Raw genomic sequence first — 24,795 nt, 5'->3', positions numbered from 1 at the left:
AGAAGGAACAGGGTAGAAAAGAGATGACAAAGTGCATATATGGGTAGACCAATAAGCTACCAATGTACCCTGATATAAAGCTGTTTGAATTCAAATAGTCATTAGTGGTAATGCATCACTTGATAACCATGCATTAATAATACTTATTTACCATTATACCAAAAAGAAAAACCTGTGCCAAGCCACCTGACTGCTGGAAGACCAACAAAAAATTCAGATGCTAGTTTACTGAACAGCCCAGGAATCTGTGATACCATCAGTGACTGTTAACTGGGGTTGGCGGTTTGGGTAAGGAAAGATTTCTGTGGCCATGGCAATTAAATTTTATTTTACGCTGCCCGGGGTGTCGATGGAAATTTCTGGGATAGCTGATTTTTTTTTTCATTTGGCTAAATGACAGATATATTTCTGAACCAAATAGAATTTTCTCTTTTTACCACTAATAAGCAGTTCAGGGGAATAAGTGTTTGGGGGTAATAAACAGCATTTGGAGGAGTGAAAAGTCAGAATAATGTAGACATTATCAAAGCTTTTCTTTTGCTCAGTGCTTATGACGCTTGTCCAGTGTTTCATGATGAGGTATTTTATAACACTGACCTGCTGGAAAAATCCTCCACTTCAAGAAATATGCACGTCATTGTTGAATCAGAAGTTGGGAGTAATGACTCAAGAACACCCTCTTCCCTGCCCTTGCCACCATCCCACAAAAGTGTAGTGTTGTATGAATATTTCACAACCTAGAAAGTGTCACCACAAAAGGATTTCACTTTTTTATTTTGAAAATATGGTCACCTACAGAAGGGGATAACACCTGAATCCTTTGTAAAATAAAATTTGTTACCTCCAGAAAGCACCTAGCTGTGAATGGCTAAATATATAACTGCATGATCTTATTTTCATGGCCCTCATCTTCCTCCCTCCTTTTGGTAGTCAGTCATGTGTTGCATCTTGTCTCATATGAGGCCCCAATCTTGTATGGAGCCCCACCAACCTTAATGCAATACTATAGATAGCATGCAGGCAAACGATTGCCACCTTGAAGCTTCAGACAGTTTAGCTAATCAGGGTAGGTACTGTTTCCTGCTATGTGATCAGATAGCACCCTAGTACAACAGGGCCCCACTCTTAATTGGGATCTCTAGGCATGACAAAAATATAAATAAAATACTTACCTACCTACCAGAACATTACAAATTTTATTTAATTAATATTTGTAAGTGCTTTGAGAACTTAGACGAGACACTATGCAAGAGTAGTGTAGACCACTATTACTCTACAAGAATAAACCAAACTGATAAAAAAAAAAAAATCAGTGTTCAACTAGATAGCTGGTTTCCAACTGGCTACAGTACACTATGGGTCTTCTCCAATCTAATCAGAAAGTAGCATTTTTCCCTGAAGTTTCCTGTCTAGTGTGTAGCCTATGCCAGAGTACCAGCAATTAAAGTTACCTCTGACAATTGTTAGTTTTGCTCAGCTCCTTATATAGAACTCTCTCTGCTAGGTATCTCCCTTTCACAATGGCCATTTCAGAAAGAACAGACAACTCTTGTACATTGCTACAACCTGCATCTGGCAGAGGAGCTTTGTTCATTAGTATCCAAGGTGAACTAAGCATAAGTGATATATCAGCTTTTGAAAAACTGAGTTATTCGGGTTTCTACCACCAGCTTCTGACTCAATGACATGCATAATTCTTGGAGCAGAGGTTTTTTTCCCAGTAGCTTAAAATCTTTATGGTTTTAAGAAAAATTAAGAAAATACAAACATTATATTTGTACCTTTACACCTTATGTAAAACAGATTTTTATATCCTACCTTAGGTTCTTTTAAATAACAGTGCATGGCCTGAGTCACATCAGCAGCATGAACTGCATTATGATAAGGGTTTTGACTATGATAATCTTCTTGAACCATAACTATATAAAGAAAATAAACATCTGGGTTTAATTAAAATGGCAATTAAAAAAAGCAATATAAATATCACAAATTGACATTTTTGATAAGACATATATGAAGTTCACATATCAAATTTGTTTAAGCAGAACTATCTCCAGTACTCTCATACAAAGGTTTTATGTGGTCATGAAATATTTTTTAAGCTAACACAAGATTTAGTATAAAGTCATCCTGGAGATCAAGTTATTCAACTCTGATCACAATGTTATGATCTGGAATATTATGATCTTACTGAGCAACCACTTCCTTAGCAGGAGTCTCTCTCTCTCTCTGCTAAGCCAGTCGGCTTGAATGTTGAGGCAACCTGGAACACACAGATGGAAGCTGATTCTATTAATCAGAACAGCAGGGATGACACCTCTGCTAATCTAGTGTGTAGCCTATGGGAAGCCTGTATCCCAAGAAAGGGGAAAAAATTCATAGGAAGGAGTTGTAGACCAAGCTGGATGAGCAAGCATCTTAGAGAGGTGATTAAGAAGAAGCAGAAAGCATACAGGGAGTGGAAGATGGGAGGGATCAGCAAGGAAAGCTACCTAATTGAGGTCAGAACATGTAGGGATCAAGTGAGACAGGCTAAAAGTCGAGTAGAGTTGGACCTTGCAAAGGTAATTAAAACCAATAGTAAAAGGTTCTATAGCCATATAAATAAGAAGAAAACTAAAAAGGAAGAAGTGGGGCCGCTTAACACTGAGGATGGAGTGGAGGTTAAAGATAATCTAGGCATGGCCCAATACCTAAACAAATACTTTGCCTCAGTCTTTCATAAGGCTAAAGAGGATCTTGGGGATAATGGTAGCATGACAAATGGGAAGGAGGATATAGAGGTAGATATTACCATATCTGAGGTAGAAGCAAAACTGAAACAGCTTAATGGGACTAAATCGGGGGGCCCAGATAATCTTCATCCAAGAATATTAAAGGAATTGGCACCTGAAATTGCAAGCCCATTAGCAAGAATTTTTAATGAATCTATAAACTCAGGAATAGTACCGAATGATTGGAGAATTGCTAATATAGTTCCTATTTTTAAGAAAGGGAAAAAAAGTGATCCGGGTAACTACAGGCCAGTTAGTTTGACATCTGTAGTATGCAAGGTCCTGGAAAAAATTTTGAAGGAGAAATTAGTTAAGGACATTGAAGTCAATGGTAAATGGGACAAAATACAACATGGTTTTACAAAAGGTAGATCGTGCCAAACCAACCTAATCTCCTTTTTTGAAAAAGTAACAGATTTTTTAGATAAAGGAAATGCAGTGGATCTAATTTACCTAGATTTCAGTAAGGCATTTGATACCTTGCCACATGGGGAATTATTAGTTAAATTGGAGAAGATGGGGATCACTATGAACATCAAAAGGTGGATAAGGAATTGGTTAAAGGGGAGACTGCAACTGGTCCTACTGAAAGGCGAACTGTCAGGTTGGAGGGAGGTTACCAGTGGAGTTCCTCAGGGATCAGTTTTGGGACCAATCTTATTTAATCTTTTTATTACTGACCTTGGCACAAAAAGTGGGAGTGTGCTAATAAAGTTTGCAGATGATACAAAGCTGGGAGGTATTGCCAATTCGGAGAAGGATCGGATTACCTTGTAAACTGGAGTAATAGTAATAGGATGAAATTTAATAGTGAGAAGTGTAAGGTTATGCATTTAGGGATTAATAACAAGAATTTTAGCTATAAGTTGGGGATGCATCAATTAGAAGTAACGGAAGAGGAGAAGGACCTTGGAGTATTGGTTGATCATAGGATGACTATGAGCTGCCAATGTGATATGGCTGTGAAAAAAGCTAATGCGGTTTTGGGATGCATCAGGAGAGGTATTTCCAGTAGGGATAAGGAGGTTTTAGTACCGTTATACAAGGCACTGGTGAGACCTCACCTAGAATAGTGTGTGCAGTTCTGGTCTCCCATGTTTAAAAAGGATGAATTCAAACTGGAGCAGGTACAGAGAAGGGCTACTAGGATGATCCGAGGAATGGAAAACTTGTCTTATGAAAGGAGACTTAAGGAGCTTGGCTTGTTTAGCCTAACTAAAAGAAGGTTGAGGGGAGATATGATTGCTCTCTATAAATATATCAGAGGGATAAATACAGGAGAGGGAGAGGAATTATTTAAGCTCAGCACCAATGTGGACACAAGAACAAATGGGTATAAACTGGCCACCAGGAAGTTTAGACTTGAAATCAGACGAAGGTTTTTAACCATCAGAGGAGTGAAGTTTTGGAATAGCCTTCCAAGGGAAGCAGTGGGGGCAAAAGATCTATCTGGCTTTAAGATTCTACTCGATAAGTTTATGGAGGAGATGGTATGATGGGATAATGGGATTTTGGTAAGTAATTGATCTTTAAATATTCAGGGTAAATAGGCCAAATCCCCTGAGATGGGATATTAGATGGATGGGATCTGAGTTACTATAGAAAATTCTTTCCTGGGTATCTGGCTGGTGAATCTTGCCCATATGCTCAGAATTTAGCTGATTGCCATATTTGGGGTCGGGAAGGAATTTTCCTCCAGGGCAGATTGGAGAGGCCCTGGAGGTTTTTCGCCTTCCTCTGTAGCATGGGGCATGGTTGACTTGAGGGAGGCTTCTCTGCTCCTTGAAGTCTTTGAACCATGATTTAAGGACTTCAATAGCTCAGACATGGGTGAGGTTTTTCATAGGAGTGGGTGGGTGAGATTCTGTGGCCTGCGCTGTGCAGGAGGTCGGACTAGATGATCAGAATGGTCCCTTCTGACCTTAGTATTTATGAATCTATAATCTTTTGCGTCCCTCATAGATAATTTAGGCAATCCACGCATCATACTGGTGGGTCTTGATCAGAAAATGGTACCCTACAGCAACCCATCAGGGACAGAAGAGCTAGCTGTACTGCTTTTAGTTTCAGTACATGTGAAGAAGTCTTTCCTTCCTGACCACTGTCCAGCCCCATAAGAACCAGACTGTTGTCTTCGCTTGCCTTTCCAAGTCCTTCTTGCTTTCCTTAAGCACTGCAATTACAATATGTGGAAGGTCACCTGAGTGGAATCAGTATAAGGGAACTAGTTTATAGCAAAAAACAAACCAACAAAAAGCCTGGTTAGTAATCTATTTTATAATTTTACTTCAACTGTGCACTGGGTGTGCACACACCTGTTGGAGATTTTCCCCTTAACGGTAACCCACTGGGGCAGCACAAGCCCTTTGTTACCTCGTGCCATCACATGAAGGTATAAAGAGCGGAGACACCCACCTCCTCAGTCCTTCTCGCTAGACAGAGTCTGATAGAAATAGAAAGGAGATTGGGTTGTGGAATGGACAGGTGTAACACATCTCAAGGAACAACAATTACAGAATAGGCTAGTAACCGTTTTCTCTTCAAGTGACTGCATATGTCCATTCCATTTCATTCAGAAGCTGTTTGATCTGGCAATGGGATCAGAGTCTACCTGGATAAGGATTGCAGGACCACATGCCCAAAAGTGGCATAATCTCTAGAACACTGAAAGATGACATGATGTGAAGCAAAGGTGTGTACTGAAGACCAAATCACTGCTTTGCAAATGTCCAGAATAGTCACCTGGGCCACAAAGGCTGCACGAGATCTTGTTGCATGTGTTAACACCCTACTCTGTGGAGTTATACTAGCCAAGTCAGAACACAAACAAATGCAAGTGGAAAGCCACAACAAAATCCTCCGAGAATAGACTGGAAGGCTCTTCATTCTGTCCACAATTGCCACAGCTGTGACAATGACCTAAATTGTTTAGTTTTGGCCAGGTAAAAAGCTTAATGCTCTTCTGAAGCACAGTGTGTGGAGTATCTCCTCATCACTATGATTATGAGGCTTAGGGAAGGAAGTTAGCCTGATTAATATGAAAGTGAAACACCATATTGGTGACTAACTTCAGAGGAGGACACAGATAAACCTTGTCCTTATAGAAGACCGTATATGGAGGTTCAGAAACCAGAGCTATCCTGGATGAGGAGACTGAGACCAAAAATGCCACCTTCATGGAGAGATGAAGTAATGAACAAGTTGCCAATGATTCAAATGAGGATCCATTAGGGTGGTTGTCAACTGGTGGGTAGAACCCCAAGACATCTGCCAGATGGACTTTGACAGAACTAATGGCAAGAACTTGTTGCTTCAGGTAAAAAAAGATAGTCCAACACATGATGGATCAGAGCCTGAACCAAGGAAATGCCTTTCTGCTGTGACCAGATGGAGAATCTCTTCCACTTTGCTAGTAAGTATACCTCATAGAAGGTTTTCTATTACTTAAAAGCACATTGTGGACCTCCTTTAAACAAATTTCTTTGAATTCACCATGGAGCTTCAAGGTTCTCAGGTGTAGGGCCCTGCAGGTTGGGGTGGAGGAGGCAATCATTGTTCTTGGAGATCAAGCAGTGTCAGATGAGCTCCGTGTGAAAGAGTTAGCAGAGTGGAAAACCAATGTTGCCACAGACACGGCAGAGCTGTCAGCTTAACTCAAGTGGACCTGGAGGAAATGCATACAGGAGTCTGTCTGACTAAGGCAGAGAGAAACATCATCAGAGACCTAGGGCTGTGACCTGCTTGAAAATAAAACTGGTGACACTTCCTATTGATTTTTGTAGCAAACTGGTCTATCACGGGAATCCCCCACCACTGGAAAATGAACCTGGCCATATCTGGACAAAGAGACCATTCAAGGCGACTGCTGAACAATCTACTTAAGCAGTTTCTCAGAGCATTCTGAACACACGGGAGGTGAGAGGCTTTGAAGTGGATTGAGTTGTTGATGCAGAAATCCCACTGCCTTTCCCTGGTACCTGCCAGGATCATCCAGTGTCCTATCATCAAGTCCTGTTGCCTGAATGCAGTTGTAACTAGTACCATGACTGGTGAACGTCCTCAGGGGTTATGTAATGTCAAAAGATTGGAAGCAAATACAGCTTTTGACTGTTTTGCACAAACTAACACCTCACATAGGAGACAAAAAGTTTATTTCTGTTACTCTTATCTAGCGAGACAACGTAATGCTCCCATTTAGATGGCCACCCATACCCCATCTCCATGGATCAGAGGGCAGTTCAAGATGTATCCATCCAGAATTTCTGCTGCTTCATAAACTGGTTCAGCCACTTGAAGTCTCAAATCCTCCCCCACTCACTCAACTTATTGATTATTGCAATGTTCCTAGGGTAACACACTTATTTGAAAAAAATCAGGGCCATTGTTCCATTTCTGGAGTGGTCTGACAACACATTTGATATGTGTCTTCTCTGACTGATGAAGCTAGAGTCAGGAGATGAATTTGCAAACAGGAGAATGGCGGAGACAGAAGATCTCAAAGTAGTTTCTAGGTACCACAGAGAGCACCCATATGCCTGAAATGCTGAGAGCTCAATGGGACTGAAAAATGGACACTGGAGGTAAAACCTTGGAGTGACCTCAAGTAATTAGAAATAATCTTGGGAGAGGACTGAAACAAACTGAACTGTCTTTTGGTTTCTAAAAAAATTGCAACCTTCTGGAAATTGCCCTAGGGAACAGCCAGAAGAGGAAGGCTTCTTCCTGGAAGCAGCATCCAAGACTGGATTTGGTTCATCCTGTCAGCAGCTATAATTAGAATATTTTCTTATTGTCCAGATACGCTAGGATAGAATTAAGGAAGACTCTGAAAACTGGGAATATCCTTGGAAGGGAGAGGAGCCATTCCGTGCTAGAATGAAAGCTTGTCTTCCTCCCCAAAAACAGCCTAACTCAGACAGCCCTCCTGACAACTATGGAGCTGTTGAATATGTTGGCAGATGACCCAAGAGAATCTTGGACTATGTGGCTGAGGTTACTGATTACCTGAAGATATTTAGATAGGTTATTCCAAACTAATTTTAAAAATGAAATAAAGTCCCCTCTCTAGCTGAACCTCAGATAACCCGGGGATGACCAAGGAGACAAGACAAACAAACAGTTTGTCACAGTGACAAACTGTACAGCCTAAAATCAGACGTTTGCCTAGATACTCTCTTCACTTTCCAGTCTACAGGTTTTTGAGGACAGCGGGTGTGTTTGTTTCGACCACAGACCCTGAATCCACTTAAGGAAACATCAGTCATTTATAGGAGAAACTGCTAGGGAACTTGTAAAGCAGAGATTTCATTTGAACAGAATGATGAACAGACTGGACTCCTTCCTGTCCTTTCTGTCCGGGGGAGGGGAGAAATCCTCTGAGTCCCAATTATCCTTGCTTTTTCAAACTTCATAACCACAAAAACATGCTTTGTATCAAACAGATCGAGCCTCCTGAGAAACCCTCCCAAAGGGAACAGAGAGCTGCTTCTCCTGGCTCAATCAAGAATTAGCCTTCCCTTCAGACTGAGTTGGAGAATATAGGGGAAAACAAGCAATGTGAGGGATGAGTCTTTGGTCTTGGTGCAACAAGTCGTGGTAAAGGCATCCCAGGACATCACTGACAAGTGAGATGTTGCACCACACGGTGACTCTTGTGAGAAAACAAAAAGGAACCTTCTCATTCCAGGGTCTGTGCCAAGGACATTAGGATACAGATATATAAGTCCATAAACAATTAAACAGATCAGCTCTCACATTGTCAAATACAAGTAACATTAATTTACACCTTTCTCCAAGGATACACAATACAGCATCACCTCATGAAGGTCCCAAACATTCCTGTACAGCTTTAAGAAAGTAGCATTAATTCCTACATCAGTGGAGCAAGACGGGACCCTTTTCCACACTACTAAAAAGACCTGAGCAGAAATGGGTGTCAGCAACTGGTACTTGTGAACTGGCAAGGACTACACGTTAGATAAAGACAAACTATGTTTCTTTTCAGAAACCAAGGTCAAAACCAACATTATATTTCAATAATATTCTCACCATCTCCTCTTCCCTCATTTGTGATGTGAAATTCAGCCTTCATAATCCATTGCATAAAACTGTGACGCATCATGAAATTCACACATTCTTGAAATCAAAATTTCTGCCAAAATCTGGCAAAATCAAATTTTTCTGCCAAAATTAATGTAACCGATTTTTGCGGAAATTTTTTTCCTTCACCTCCCTAATTCTATTATTAAAATTAAGCTATTTCCAAAATTTGTAAGTGCACACAGTATGACAATACTACCATTATAGAAACCAGACTAAAATCAGCACTGTTCAAACTTTCTTGCTAAACTGTAAGCAGTACTTCAAATGGTATCTTTTAAAATGGAGTTAAGGAGTAATGTTCACTTTAACAAAAGGCTATATATATATTTACCTAAAAATCTACGAAGTTTCATCATATCTAAGTGGAAGTGTTCTATCAGTCCATGAAGATTAAACAGGTGGAAGGTTAAGCTGACTAGACTGTTTCCTAAAAATAAAATACAAATATTAATTCATTTAAAAAAAGATGAAACTAGCACTTCCATCACAAGGGAAAAATTATTTAAAAGTTTTTGTATTCAAAAGTTATGCAAACAGATTGAAAAGTATAAGAATTCTGTAAGCATTAATTGGTCTAGTCCATTAACAATTTCCCCTGGTGATTCTCAATATATCCACTATCAGCAATAAACTGTGCAACGAGGAGTCTCACTCAATATTAAAAAAAAAAAAAAATTAAGAAGTCCATTTTCAGTAGCACTGTACCTTTAAAAACAATTAACCTGCAATCCACCTGAGTAGGTTTATTGCTTAAAAAAGGAACACAGAGGTAATTAAGGCAAAAAACTAATCAATGTTGGCAACTGCCCCAAGTTGAACACCTTACATTTAGTTATTCCAACATGTATTTTTTTGCAAAAGTAATCCGCGCTGAAACCGGAAATCAAAGAAAATGCAAATGTGCTATTTGCTATGAAATTTGTAGTACTACAAAGCAACTGCTATGATCATTTGTTTATTGGGAGCTGAAATATTCCATATCATACATTTGATTTCTTTTTTTAAAAAATTTGAGAATCAGTAAGGAAGGATTGCAAATTAAACATACAACACTGACAACTAGATCAGTTTTTGGCATATTTACTTTGACAGTGTCACTTTAACAACCAGTTACACAGCCATTCAGTGTGCTAGGTGCTTTACTCAGAAGCACAAAGTTCCCTACCCCATATAACTTATAGTCATGCTTCACCACATGTGTGCATGTCATTTTGGTACCACTTCCCCAAAAAGCTGTTATTCCCAACACTAGGTCAAGATGTTCTTTTGAAGTCTATTCCTTTAAGAGGTATTTATTCAGAAGTACTCTGCTGTATTCAGTTTGTATGGGAAAAATCACTGAAAGATGTATGTGCAACACTCTCCCCATACAGCTTCAAAGAACTGGACTGCCAATCTAAAATGACTTCCAGGATGACAGAATGGGAATGCACCATATCCAGGGTGGATAAAAATCAATTATTTTTTTAAAATCAGATTTTTTATATATATATATATATATATATATATATATATATATATATATATATATATATATATATATATATATATATATATATATATATATACACACACACACACACACACACACTTTTCATTTTAAAAATAAACCTATTTAATACTAAATTTGACAACCTACGGTAAGGCCTAAACTTAAATGATTTTAATAGAGTCTACAAAATTTATTAAGTAATATATTCAAGCAGCAAATGTTTGCTGCCAAAAGTTTAAAGAAAGTAAGAACACTAAAATGGTGAAAGCACATGGAAAAGACAGTAACATTTCGTAAAGGGAGTTCTTTGAGATGTGTTGCTCACGACCATTCCATTGTAGGTGTGTGTGCTCATCACATGGACCGGTGCCGGAAATTTTTCCCTCAGTGGTATCCGTAGGGGATCAGCTCTGTCATCGTCTGGAGTGATGCACGTATGCACTGGTATAAGGGGTGCCGCCGGCTTGCCCCCCGCTCTCTCGAGTTCCTTCTTGCCAGAACTGCGATAGAGGGGAAGGAGGGTGGATCATGGAATGGACATGAACAACACATCTCGAAGAACAACAGTTACGAAAGATAATTGTCTTTTCTTCTTCAAATGCTTGCTCATGTCCATTCCATTGTAGGTGACTCCGAAGCAGCACCACCAGGTGGGTAGGAATTCATGGACGTGTCGATTGCAACACAGCTCTGCCAAATCCAGCGTCATCTCTGGCCTTGCTGGGTGACGGCATCGTGAACGTGTGTACCGAAGACCACATTGCAGCCCTGCAGATGTCCTGAATAGAAACATGCATCAGGAAGGCAGCTGAAGACCCCTAAGCCCTAGACAGAACACTAGGAGGAAGATATCCTGGTTGACAAGGAAGTGCAACACCATCTTTGGCAGGACAGCCGGATAGGGCCGCAGCTGCCATTGTCCTTTTAGAATATCGTGTATGGGGGCTCCAAAGTGAGCTTGAAGTCTGGGGATCGGGGCACACCCCATCCCTAGGCTAAGTCCCATAGGGGACTAGCTAACTATTTCTAACTTATGAACTAAGGGTACTTATAAACTATACAAACTTCCCAAGAACTATATACAGAGAATCACAACTAGACACAGTTGAGAAGGAATGCTTGCCGAGGCAAGGAGATGTTTCAGCACCATCACTGGCAGTAAGAAGGAACTAGGGAGAGGGGAGCCTGTGGCGCCCCTTATGCTGGTGCCATTCCAGAGGGCACCAAAGCCAATCCCCTATGGATACCCACGAAGGAAAAACTTCCGACACCGGAGCATGTGGCAAGTACACACACTTACAATGGCATGGACATGAACGAGCACTGAAGAAGAACCAGAGTTTATCGATGTGTTAAACCAGCTTTTCATAGCAGTAGCCTCTTTTGCAAGAGCAAAGAGAATATTTCCTTCATTTCAGGTTATTCAACTCAGTTCAATAACTAGTTCATTTGAAGTTGAGAAACTAACTGGGAGTTGAAAAACCACAAAAGCTTGGTTTCCTCTTCTAATCTATGAATAAGAATTAGGTGTCAGTAGGTAAGATATACTAGATCTAAAACCCTTAAGGACATGGTCACCAGAAACAATAATTTCAATTCACTAACTACAGATAACATTTCCTTTGTTTAATTAAATCAGTTTTAAATATAAAAACATGTTTTGATAAGCTTACTTTTTTCCTAATTTATCCAGCCCATTTGATTGTTTGTATTAGTTCAATAAAACAATTCTAAAATGCTATTCTGTGCATTTTTAATTGATTTCCAATTTCCACCCAAATGCAGCTTGAAACAAAATCACAAGTGAAAAATGAAACGTCTATTAAATAACATCATTCACCATTTTCTAATGTAATAAAGTGTAAAAATTAAGACTAATAACTGTATGTTAAGCTCCCTAATTGCTTAGACAAATATATGTAAATATAGTGTATCCTAATGGTTAGCAAAAAGTAGTAACAAATTATACTAATTTAGAAAAATAACTAACAAGTACAAATGCAAAAAAGTAAGTTAAAACTGACTATTTAAATCAAGGTTTCCTGTTTGCTAATTTAAGTGATAATTAAAAATCAGTTATTTAAATCACTTTGAGTAGACAAGCCTTTGCTGTGCCTCCTATGGCTCATGTGAACAGGGTGGACTGATTTAAATCAAAGTAATTTAAATTCACTAAATCAATCCATCCTGTCCATATGAGAAATAGGGGGCACAGTTAGGGCTTGTCTACTCAAAAAAGTATTGGTATAACCTGACTCTGCTTTTGCACAGATACTGATATACTGGCCCAAAAAGGCTATGTGCACACTTGTTTCTATATAAAAGTCTTGCTTCAGTTTAGCAAAACCTGTTCCTAACTAATTTAAGCTAAGAGAGGGGCAGGCAAACTTTTTGGCCAGAGGGCTGCATCAGGTTTCTGAAACTGTATGGAGGGCCGGTTAGGGGAGGCTGTGCCTCCCCGAACAGCGAGGCATGGCCTGGTCCCCACCCCATCCGATTGCCCCCACCCGCTTCTCGCCCCTTGACTCATGCCCCATCCAACCCCCCCTGTTCCCTGACAGCCCCCCTGGGAACCCTGCCCCATCCACCTCCCTCGCTCTCGATCCCCTGACTGCCCCCGGACCCCTCGCCCCTAACTGTTCCCCACCCCTAACTGTCCCTCACCACCCCATCCAACCCCCCTTCTTTCCTGACTGTCCTCTGCCTGGACCCCTGCCTCCATTCAACCCCCCTGTTCCCCGCCCTCTGATGGCCCCAACCCCATCCATGCCCCTGACCACCCCCCAAACTCCCCTGCCCTCTATCCAGTACCCCCCTGCTCCATGCCCCCTTACTGAGCTGCCTGGAGCACCGGTGGCTGGCGGTGCTACAGCCGCACCACCCAACTGGAGCCAGCCACACCATCGCTCAGCACAGAGCACCAGGTCACACCGGGCTCTGCAGCTGTGCTGCCCCAGAAGTTCGCAGCCCCATCGCCCAGAGCATTGCGCCGAGGCGCAGTGAGCTGAGGCTGTGGGGGGAGGGAACAGCAGGGGAGGGGCTGGGGGCGAGCCTCCTGGGCTAGGAGCTCCGGGGCCGGGCAGGATGGTCCCGTGGGCCACCGTAGTTTGCCCACCTCTGAGCTAAGATGCAGTAAGCCATTCTTATAGCAAAGTAAGAGTATCTACATATCAGCATAGCTATGTCTGTGTAGCTACGCTGACACAACCCCATAGTCTATTGGCTAGTCTACACCTGAAACATTACAGTGGCACAGCTGCAGCTGGGCTGCTGTAGTGCTTCATTGTAGGCACTACAGTGATAGGAGGGATTCTCCCATTGCTGTAATTAATCCACCTCCCCAAGAGAGAGTAGCTAGGTTGATGTAAGAATTCTTCACTGGGGGTTAGGTTGGCTTAACTACATCACTCAGGGATGTGGATTTTTCACACCCGAGTGATATAGCTGGGCCGATTTAACTTTTGCATGTACACCTGGCCTATATCCAAGGAAGAGTTTTTTCCATCAGTGTAAGAACAGCACCTCCCCAAAGTTAGCTATGTTGATGGAAGCATTCTTCCCTCAACCCAGCTGCATCTACATTGGGGGTTAGGTTGACATAGCTATGTCAGTCAGGGATGTGGTTTTTTCACATTTCTGACCAATATAGCCATGTTGACCTAACTCAAGTGCAGAAACAGCCACAGCTTTTTGCACCACATTAACTATACAGTAACTCCTCACTTAAAGTTGTCCCAGTTAATATTTTGTTATGTTGCTGATCAATTAGAGAACATGCTCGTTTAAAGTTGCACAATGCTCCCTTATAATGTCGTTTGGCAGCCATCTGCTTTGTCCACTGCTTGTAGAAAAAGCAGCCCGCTGGAGCTAGCTGGTGGGGGCTTGGAACCAGCGTGGACCAGCAGCCCTCCATCAGCTCCCCACTCCCCTAAATTTCCTGTGCAGAAGCCGCCCAGCAGGCTATCAATTGCCGGCAGTTCATCTGTCCCTCCCCCCTACTACCATGTGCTGCTTCTGCCCTCTGCCTTGGAGCTGCGCCTGGGAACCTCCAGCTTGCTGTGCGAGGGAGAAAGAGGAGTGCTAATGTCAGGTGTCCCCCTCCCTCCACTCCTGTACCGCCATCTCCACAGAGCAGGGGGGACACCACAGGGCTCAGGACGGAGGGAGTCTCAACTTGCCGATGTACTTAAAAAGGCAATGTACTCAGAGTGGGTTCAGCATACTTAAAGGGGCAATGCATGTCTCTCTCTCTCACACAAACACACAGGGAGTGTCTCTCCCCCTCTCTCCATTCATGCTGCCTTGTAGAGTGTGAGGCTACATTAACAACGTGTTAACACTTGAGGGCTCAGCTGAGTGTTAGTTCATCATTTAGCAGCACGGCATTGCCTGGAAAATATCCCAACTTCTAACTTCACCACCTCAGCCAAGTTTCACAATCATCATTGCTGTGTACAGTATTAAATTGTTTAATTAAAACTTACACTGTGTGTGTGTGTGTGTGTGTGTGTGTGTGTGTGTGTGTGTGTGTGTGTGTGTGTGTGTGTGTGTGTATATACACATACATACACATATATATAAAAAAATATAGTCTTTTGTCTGGCAAAAAAAAATTCCGTGAAACCTGACCCTGACCTCCCCCCCCCATATACATTAATTCTCATGGGGAAATTAGATTTGCTTAACATCGTTTTGCTTAAAGTAGCATTTTTTAGGAACATAACTACAATGTTAAGTGAGGAATTACCGTATCTATTTAAATTCACATCTTAAATTACACCCATGCAACCTTCTCATGTAAAAAAGCTCTCATGCTCCTTATCTTAATGAGACTCACTTTTGAGACAAATAAAACCATAAAAAGAATGGATAAAAAGTAAACTGATTTTCTTCCACTAGATGAAAATAGAAAATATGATGCCAAGACCTTTCCTTCAAAAGAAAGACAGAATCCTATTCTTTGGGGGTTGCCCCTGACCTTGCTGGGTTGATTCTTTAATGTTTCTTTTCAAGGTCTAACCTTCTGACAAGGTCCCTCAGATTGCTGCCTTTTTTTCTTCAATTTCTCTTTAGTGGTCCCATATACTACCAGCCATTCTTCTTCAACCCAGTTCCACATTTTTCTAGGGTGCCTCAACACAACAAAATATTATTAAGAAAGAGCTCATCTTTCCCCCAAAACTTTCTCCTCTTCTCCTTTACTTCATCATTGTTACCATCACAACTATCCCTCCTTCTATTTCCCAGACATGAAAACTTGGTGTCATCTTCAATCCTTCTTTCCCCCAACTATTCCTTCACCACCAATTCCTTTCCAATATTTTAAAAATTCATCCCTTTCTCTCCATTTGTATGACAAGATGTTAAGCCATGCTCTAACAATTTCTTGTATTGTCTACCATAATCTCTTACTTGCTGGTTTCTCACATGCCTCTCTCTTTCCTCCAATCTACTCATAACCTTACCCTACCTCTACCCTATCTCCACCTGATTCCTTACATTGGCTTTACTACTTTTGCATCAAGCTCCATGTCTACTCTCCAATTACCAAGCTATCCATAACTTCAATACACCTTTTCTCTGCCATCAACTCTTTCTACAGTCCCCCACCAACCCTCTCTGCTCTCTGAAGTCTGTATACTCACCTATTCCAACCATTTCCTTTGCCCACTGTTGATTTATTGCTTTCTTCTATGGTACCCCATACCTAGAGCAGCCTCCCACTTTACGGATGCCTAAATCCTACTCTCCTTCAAAACCTTCTAAAGTCCCATCTCTTCTATAAAGTTTCCTGACTATAATGCACAATTCTGCTTTTCATACTGTATTCTATTATACTGTAACTATTCTGACTTTACACTAAATTTCTCAGGGGAAAAGACATATTTGGCATAATTCACCTATTAGACATAATCCATATACACCAATGGCTTTCTATAACTAAGCAGCACGGATTTTAGGTGTTGAGTTTCAAACGTTTTAAAAGATCTTTGATAAAGAAAAAATAATTACGCTATGAAGCATCTACTTGAGGGGGTCTATTACACCAACTCAAGAATATGGTGATGTAAGTAGTAATACTACTGCAATGTAACTAAGACTAGATTTCAGGTCACATAGTTTAGGCTTTCAAACTAAAAAGTGCCAACTATCCAAAAGCCTTTTATTAGTCACAACACTAGGATAATAAATTTGTACTTTTTAAAGTATAATCAAGAAGTACGATTCCTCCCCACAGAAAATGAAGTGAAATGTTAATGGATAGTTTATGGTAGAAAGAAACCTACCTAAGAACAGCACAGCATGCTTAAAAGAATATCCGCAGTAAAAGTGAACTTACCATTTGTTAGCCTATCAAAAAGAAACATATCAAAATTCCATTTTCCAACTTTCTCCAGCATACACTGAAAGCAAATAAAAACAAACGTTTGCATTCAGTATGTGATTAGCATCAAATTATAGCCCACAAAAAAAGCTATTGCTTTCTGAGCCAGCTGTGGATTTTAACATCTATTATTGAAAACGGACTAAAGGTTTACCACTTGTAAACCACATTTTGGTCTGAATGTTTTTCTAGTTAATATTGTTTCAAACTGTTTAACAGTTGTAAATGTTACAAATAAAATCACTGTAACTCAAATATTAGATATCTTTTTGACAGAACTGGGCAGTCACCTTTGCTCTTTCCCCTTTCGGTCAAACAAGGAAGAGAAAAATGTTTTAAAAGAAGAGTGGTCACAAGATTGATACTTCAGAATATATCTGAGCCAAAACGCATAACCCAGAGTTTTCCTGTCTCTCCCTAAACAAAACTGGAGTGAATTCTAAAATGATTCCTAACAAAAAGAGAACTTATGCTCATTTCATTTACAACATGTGAATAATAAGCTTTTATTTGGTAGCCAATGAGCAGTCCAGTTTCACACTGAATCAGAATTACTGCTCTATTTTTTTAAGATGACGACATTAAATAAATACTATTGATGTTTAAAAGGGCTTGACAAAAGGAGCAATCTGACAGAATTGGTTCCAATATATCCAGATTTGGGACAACAAAGTTGCACTGCAGAAATTATTAGCCACACAAAGCTCTCCAAATGATTACTCTCAGAGGCAAAAAGCCCCCATTAAAGTAGCACAGAGAAAACAGAAATCTAAGATATTTTGTTAAAACAGTAATTTCATCGCAAGTAACATTTTTTGTTCTTAACTTCAGAAAAAAGGCCAATATGAAAAAAACTGCATTAATGATAAAAGAATACATAAAAAGGGTTTCCATTCACCTCATTAGATTAAGAGGCTGTGTATATAATAAATATGCATTGTATGCAGACATGCATCTTGTTTGTTTCATAAATGTATTTGTCTGGAACACCGTATCTGACAAAAGACACTATTAAAGTTTAGCCACCTTCAATGTTATTTCAATCACATTTGATATAATCTGCTGCTTTTATAAACAGGGAATCAATAGATGTCGTTCTCAAAAAATTAAATGCCTCATAAGATGTGGATATTCAAATAACTAGAATCTCCCAGCACAGAGGTTGTTCTTCCTCACTGCCTATGATTCATCTGCCATACTGTTATTTTTTTTTCTTTCTTTCTTTTGTTTGGTTGATTGGTTTGGTTTTGGTTTTACAGGCTAAATTACAGCAAAATTATTTTGGTTGTGGTTTTTTTGGACACAGTACACACTCAGTATAAGCTCACATTTACTTGCATATATCTGTTTATATACAGTTACAACATGGAAGATATCTGTATTGTTATAAAGCATTCAAATTTTTCTTATAAAAAATTAGGAACAATTTTTAAAAACACACCTTTGCTTGTCCATTATAATCATCATCTAAAATGTTTGAGGAATTTGGAACAGTAATACCACGGAAGAAACGAGAAGATCTCAAGTACCGCTGGAAACTAAGTAATCTTCGGATATTCCTTGCAGATACAGACACTTCAATTTCAGAATTTGCTAGAAAATACAAGAAAATAAAGTCTTTAAAATAAGAGAAAAATCTGTGTAAAAAATATTGTAACTCTATTTTACCAGTGTTCAGTATTAGATGAAGTATAGTTGCATCTAAAATAGCTACATCCTCATCAACTAAGTAGTCTCCGAGCTATGTTTCAGACCAAATGTTTCCTATTTAAGCTTACTGTAAAGAGAAATAGATCTATAAACTCTATGCTGGTCATATGTCTTAACTAAAAATACAGTGTATTCTAAGGAACACTGAAGAATAACCACATGTTGCACCAGCACTGTCAGGTTAGACAGCAGACCTATTGAAAATGGACTATCACAAAACAATGTTGCAAATGACAGTGTTTTCCAAAAATAACAAGTGCAAATACGTAATGACTGCCACCAACTTACTTCGTAAGTAAGTTACCAAGATACTTGCACACTAGGAACTGAACTATATAAACAGAGATGTAGTGGGATATGATTTCCGTGACATTATATGAAGAAGCCATGAGTGTCCAAAAATAACATACAACAAGAACCAAAACCTTGAGACTTTCTTACCCTATAATTAGAAATTGTGTTAATTTTTCAAAAGCATCTGTGACTTAGGTGCTTTTGAGAAATGTTACCCAGAACAAATAATTTTTCCAAACAAGCACCCAAATTTCTACTTATTCCTGTGATGTTCTCAGTGAAAATATGAACAAAGTAGCTTATCAGAACACAATGAAACCTATAGAGAGACCATTCTTAGCCTGTTTTCAGAGAACAATCCAAAATACTGCCTAAGAATTCTACTCCACCTTTATTAAAACATAACTTTTAGTAAAGCAACTGATTTTTGCTCATCCTCAACCACAGTCACACTGTGTAATATACCAAAAGGGGATATCAGGTGGTTTATTTCAGGAACTTCAAGATCAAAGTATGGCTTAAGTTCTCTAAAATGATTTATATATTTTCATCCTTAAACCTTAAAGGTCAAATTCTGCCTTCAGTTTCTTCTGTACAAAACCTCTACAGGCAGCTTCTTATATTAAGAAAAAGTTGACTATTTGTATACTGAAACTGTCAGAAGTGATCAATAAAATGATTACAATACATGTTTAAGAAGCTCGGGGTTAATACTCCTATTCCCAAAATTCATAGGCTTCAATGCAGCAAGAACCAAAATTTACAATCTATACCTTTGTCTTTGCCAAAGGGTGGACAGACTAATTTCAGAAGCCACTGATACAATGCAGATTAATATTTGTTCTTAAAAAAATCAAACATTCTAACAATATTTTGTAAATGAAGGTAGAAGTTGGCCCCTTAAAAAGTCAATTTTATTAATCTACTAAAACCCAAGAAAGTTACAAGATCATATACACTCTTGTTTAGTTTGATTTATCAAATATGTTATGGTGGCTTTGAAATCCAGTGCCAGATCTTTGTAAATATTTTTTAAGAATCAAAACAGTTTAAAGAATTTTAAATCACAAAAAAGCTACATATTTTCCCAAACAATAATATGATCTCAGTGAAACAAGTCTTTCAATCCTCTGCCTTTGACTTCTCTTTTTTAAAAAGTAATTTGTCTCTTTAGACACATTTGTCTGAGAATCAAATCTTTTCACCTCTTAAAGTTGTCATGATGCAGAGGAGAGTGAGCAGACCAACAGATATTCAGAACCTAACATTCTTTTCACCTTACATTCTAGAACAGAGATTTTAAAGACATGCAGGGAAAAAACACAACTGAGCTTTCTTTTGATTATGAAGGCCTTAAAGATGATGCATTTGGGGTTTTTAAAATACAGCTTTTTCTTGTTTTACTTTTACTTTTTTAAAATTATGCTGTTTAAGAATATAGGAGGTACCATACTGATGTAGACTAGTCATCTATCAAGTGCAGTACCATGTCTTACTGTACTAGATGTTTCAGAGGAAAGCACAAGAAACCTCCAGATAGAGAGATTATTCCATAATTGTGCCTGGGAAAGTTTCTTCCTTACCACCCAAGTTTTAAACCTCATTAATTTTACGTTTCAGCAGTCTGATTCCATCTTGGAAAAGGGGGAGCCCATTGCTTTTGTATCAGATCTCCCTTCTCCAGTAAGTTTCACAATGTCTTTCCTCTTTACATCATCTTATCAATGCACTTAGGCCTGCTATACACTAAAAAATATTACATCTGAACAGTTGCTAACAATCATGATAACAGACAAAACTGAAGGTTTAAGGACATTCATCATTGCATCAAGTAACTGTGATTAAACTTCCAAAGTTGGAAAACTTCTTCAGACATGGTAAAATTTTGTAGTCCAGACTACGACCAAGACACTTGAACTCCTCAAAGCTACTTCTGCACATGGAACTGGAAATATTTCAGATAGCTACCGAAGAACCTTGAACCTAAACTTTTTTTTTCTAGTAATGTAAATTTAGACTCCAGATCGTCCCTTCTACATCTCCCTAAGTCACTACATATTGCAACTACTCAACTTGCTGCCCAGGATTCACTAGAAGCTTGCCTAGATGTCCAATATCTTCATATCCAGTAGGCAAGTCATCAGTTGACTTTGTCACCACAGATCAACCTATCAATATTTCTAACAATCAAATTTCCTGTCACCACATTTTGTGTCTCAGACTGTAACCCATCTCTTGAAGCAATGCTAGTGCATGAGGAATAAGGCTCCTTTACCATTATTGCAAGGTAGCTTCCAGATAAGGGAAAATTTCCCCTCCTTCTTGGTCCTCCTCCTAGCATAACACCAATTCTCCAACTTTTACTTGAATATGATATACACAGAATAACTATCTTAAAAGTACTCAAATTCAAATACAAAATCCAGGAATTTCAGGATAGTCCTTGGTAAAAGAACATATACTATGCATCAAAAAGCTGAGAATTCAGATCTCGTATAGTAATTCAAACATTATTCCTAATCAACATACGCAGTTAACAAAGACACTTGCCATACCACAAGCCAATTTGGCTATCTGTAAGGGAAATGAGGTACTACCCTTTAAATTCCATGTAATTTGATTCATTTAAAGATAGCACAGCAGAAATGGGTCTTTGGGGGTATTGTACATTGCATTGTAAATCCAGGTCTGTGGGACCCTGGCCCATGGATTCTGTTTGCAAGCCTGGGCTTAAGAAACCACAGTGCACTGTATGCCCATGTTTACAATTGCTGGACCTAAGTCTCACACCTGTACTAACGTATCCATGTTGTGATACAGACACTGATGCAGATCTGCAGCTTGACCTCCCATCCACACTGCAAAATGACAAGGTTTGGACGCAAGTCACAGCAGGACTCAGGATTTTACGCACCACCCCCTAGCAGGTTCCTAGGAGTCCTGAGTGTTTGCTGACTGACCCAGGTTGAATTGATTTGTTTGTGGCTAGAACGGGGACCTGGACTCAAACCTGAGTCAAAGCCCAGGCTTAGTGACATACCCCAAGAAGGACTTTAATGAGGGCAAACTAAGGGCCTTCAGGATGAACTCAAAGAGGTTGTACAATACACAGGGGGCTGGAAAGCCAGGAGATGATTGTGTGAAAAATCTGGCAAAGTGGTAGATGAGGCTAGGAGCAATGCTGGAGGTGACTGGGGCAATACAATGCTTGGCAAAGATGGATAAGAAGGGAGGGACAGAATAGCAGTTTTGAAGGGGATGACACGAAGCTTAAACTTAATACAATATTGGATGTGCTGCCAAAAGGAGAAATTCAAGGAAGGGAGTTACATGATCAAGCCAGTAGACAAGGAACTGGAGTTTAAAAAGCATCATTTTGTATGCACTAAATGGGGGCACTGCATATGCCAGGGAGGCCACAGAGGAGGATAGAGCATTAATCAAGGCAGGTATGAGGCAGTGAATGAGAGATTTAGATGTCTGAATGGAAGGAAAAGAACTGGTCTTGGAGATGTGGAAAGAAGAAGGCTACAGGATTGGAAATGGCCTGGATGTGTGGAACGAGGAAGAGAAAAGTGTCAGAAATGCATCATGTCATAAAAGATGTCATAAATGCATCCGATGAAGTGAGCTGTAGCTCACGAAAGCTTATGCTCAAATAAATTTGATAGTCTCTAAGGTGCCACAAGTACTCCTTTTCTTTTTATGAATACAGACTAACACGGCTGCTACTCTGAAAGAAATGACTCTCAGGTTGTGGGCCTTTGTTCCATGTACTGGTGAATTTGCCAGTATGCCACGTTTCTTCCTTTGTACTTAGGTCTTCCCCTTACAGTTACTTTTATTAAAGAAGTCTTATATCCAAGATTGCTCATATTTCAAGATTGTTCCCGGTTCATTGTTTTCTTTGAGATATTTAATACTTCACTTACTTTTGTTTCATAAACATCTTAATGAGAACAATATCAACAGGGAAGGGAGAAAGACTTCTTTCAAAAAAATACTGCTCTGCTCAATGAAATTTTAGTATGTACGTACACACACCCTTTTGTTAAACAGAAGTATCTACATTAGATGATGCAAAGAGCTAGAAATCAGCATTTTGGAATTCTGGACATATGTCCACAAATTTGTCTTTGTTGGGACATCGAAATATTATTCTTTTCCTCTTGTTAAAATTTCAGGTACTGAACATGAAGGGATACATTAGACAAGATGTCCATATCAAAGCATCTGCACAATCAAAATTTAATATATCCAATCCACAATACCCATGTCTTCAGTTTCAGCATTTTTAAATATCAGTATCTTTAGGGGTGCATTTCTTTAAGCTCCTTTATGACTGCATTAGAAAATGTGTTAAACAGTGTTTTACACGAGGAAATAATTTTTTACAAATATTGAACCTGGTTGTCTTTAAAGAAAGAAGTGGGTCCTATAGTCGGCTGTACTGTTTCAGAGCCCTCAGATGTCAAACACTGACCAGACAAGGAAACCAAGATTCCTTAATTTGTGTGTCCAGTTGCCCTCTTGCTCAGGGAACCAAAACCACAGGAACTGAACACCTTTAAGTTTTCAAGATATTTTAAAATAACCTTACATTCTAGTTTGTTACTGACATTGTGCTGCTCCATGAAACCCAGGTGCTTTTGGGACCTATTTATTTATCCAGGCTCCTATATTGCCACCAACTACCATAACAAAATAAGAGATGCATTTATGGACCGTAGGAGGGAAGAAGTTAATGCTATAGCAAAAGTTATTTAGTGGTAACATCAAAATAAAGTATTAACAACCTGGGAACATGTGTAATTCTGTGGGCAAGTTAATGATAGGTAAGGGAGGTGTCAGTTGATTCATAAAAATCTACCAAAACTATAATTTCAGTGGTGTCACCTTCTGTGGATGCCTGCAGAGATTTGCTGCCCAAGCTCACAGCTCCAGGTCCTCCAGTTGGTAGAAATTTTGATAATACAATGTTGTCACAAATGAGTCAAGTTGGGTACAGTTCAAAAGCCTTTTCTCCCATGAACACAATGGTACTAAACACAACAAACCTAGACCAATTATATACTTATGTATTAGAGAAAATGTTTAAAAATCAACTTTTCAAATTATACTTTAACACAGGCATGTCAACAATGTAGCCTTCACAAAGTTATATTGTGGCCCTCGACTGACAGTACTGTCTTATCAGAACATGATACCCAATTAATTTTTTTAAGTGTTACAGATTACTATCAATGGAAGGAGCGCTTCAAGTTGATTTGCCATCATCAGCAAAAAAGAAGCAGTTCAGGGGGACTGATTATCAGCTTTGTTTATTATGCCAAGAGTTGTAATGAGGCACTGGTTAAGATGTCTGCAGAAATTACTGGAATCCATCCGCAAATGGTGTGCACATAGTTATATAAAACATACATAAAATACTTTGGACTTGTAATTATTACAAAATCCTTATTTTTACTTTGGTCTTGACCATTTTTAGGCATCAATGGGGAGACAAAAAGTACCAGCTAGCAGTTGAATCTTTGCAGAATACCACCATGGAGGAGTTGGTTAAACACAATGCCTAGTGGCACCTTACATGCTATAAGAAGTGAACCCATAAACTGAATTTGGCAAGGTTGGAGAGGAAATACATGAGCATCAGGAAAAAGCTGAAGATGCTGGGACAAGGGCCAGCCAGGTAGAGACTCGCCTTACAGTCGGTCTCATGGCATGCATTTAGAGAACACCTGCTTCTTCTGTGGTAAGCCGGAAGCCTGAAGGCATCCATAAAGTGCAGTTTCAACACATCAGACAAGTGAAAAACTGCATGAAGCAGTCACTCTTAGAGAAAACTGTATGGAAAGTAAAGTGGGTTCACTGACCTATAAGACATCTAGGCATACAACACTACATATCACATCGAGAGATGCACCAAGAATGTATGTGATGAGTTGCATCAAAAGGAAAAAGCAACAGAAACTAATACTGATTTTACTACTGCAACTCAGCTGCAATTCATAAATTGCCTTTCAAAGATGCTAATGGAT

At 39.4% G+C, this 24,795-nt stretch overlaps 1 protein-coding gene across 10 annotated transcripts in view; it reads right to left on the bottom strand.

Annotated features, from left to right (window-relative positions):
* The window catches only part of PDE7A (phosphodiesterase 7A), a 147,506-nt gene that overhangs the window by 10,565 nt on the left and 112,146 nt on the right, over positions 1–24,795 (bottom strand). For 9 of the 10 annotated variants that reach the window (XM_038389871.2, XM_043507787.1, XM_038389872.2 and 6 more), the window contains 4 exons: positions 18,195–18,346; positions 16,709–16,772; positions 9,208–9,303; positions 1,819–1,919 (listed from right to left, as the gene is read on the bottom strand). In XM_038389871.2, coding sequence (XP_038245799.1) covers positions 1,819–1,919; positions 9,208–9,303; positions 16,709–16,772; positions 18,195–18,346 — 413 coding nt within the window. The remainder of the gene's footprint in view (positions 1–1,818; positions 1,920–9,207; positions 9,304–16,708; positions 16,773–18,194; positions 18,347–24,795) is intronic. The other variant, XM_038389873.2, reaches the window with a different exon arrangement.

The sequence above is a fragment of the Dermochelys coriacea genome, chromosome 2 (assembly GCF_009764565.3).
Source record: "Dermochelys coriacea isolate rDerCor1 chromosome 2, rDerCor1.pri.v4, whole genome shotgun sequence".
Classification (NCBI taxonomy): domain Eukaryota; kingdom Metazoa; phylum Chordata; order Testudines; family Dermochelyidae; genus Dermochelys; species Dermochelys coriacea.
This window is presented reverse-complemented; position numbering and strand designations above follow the sequence as displayed.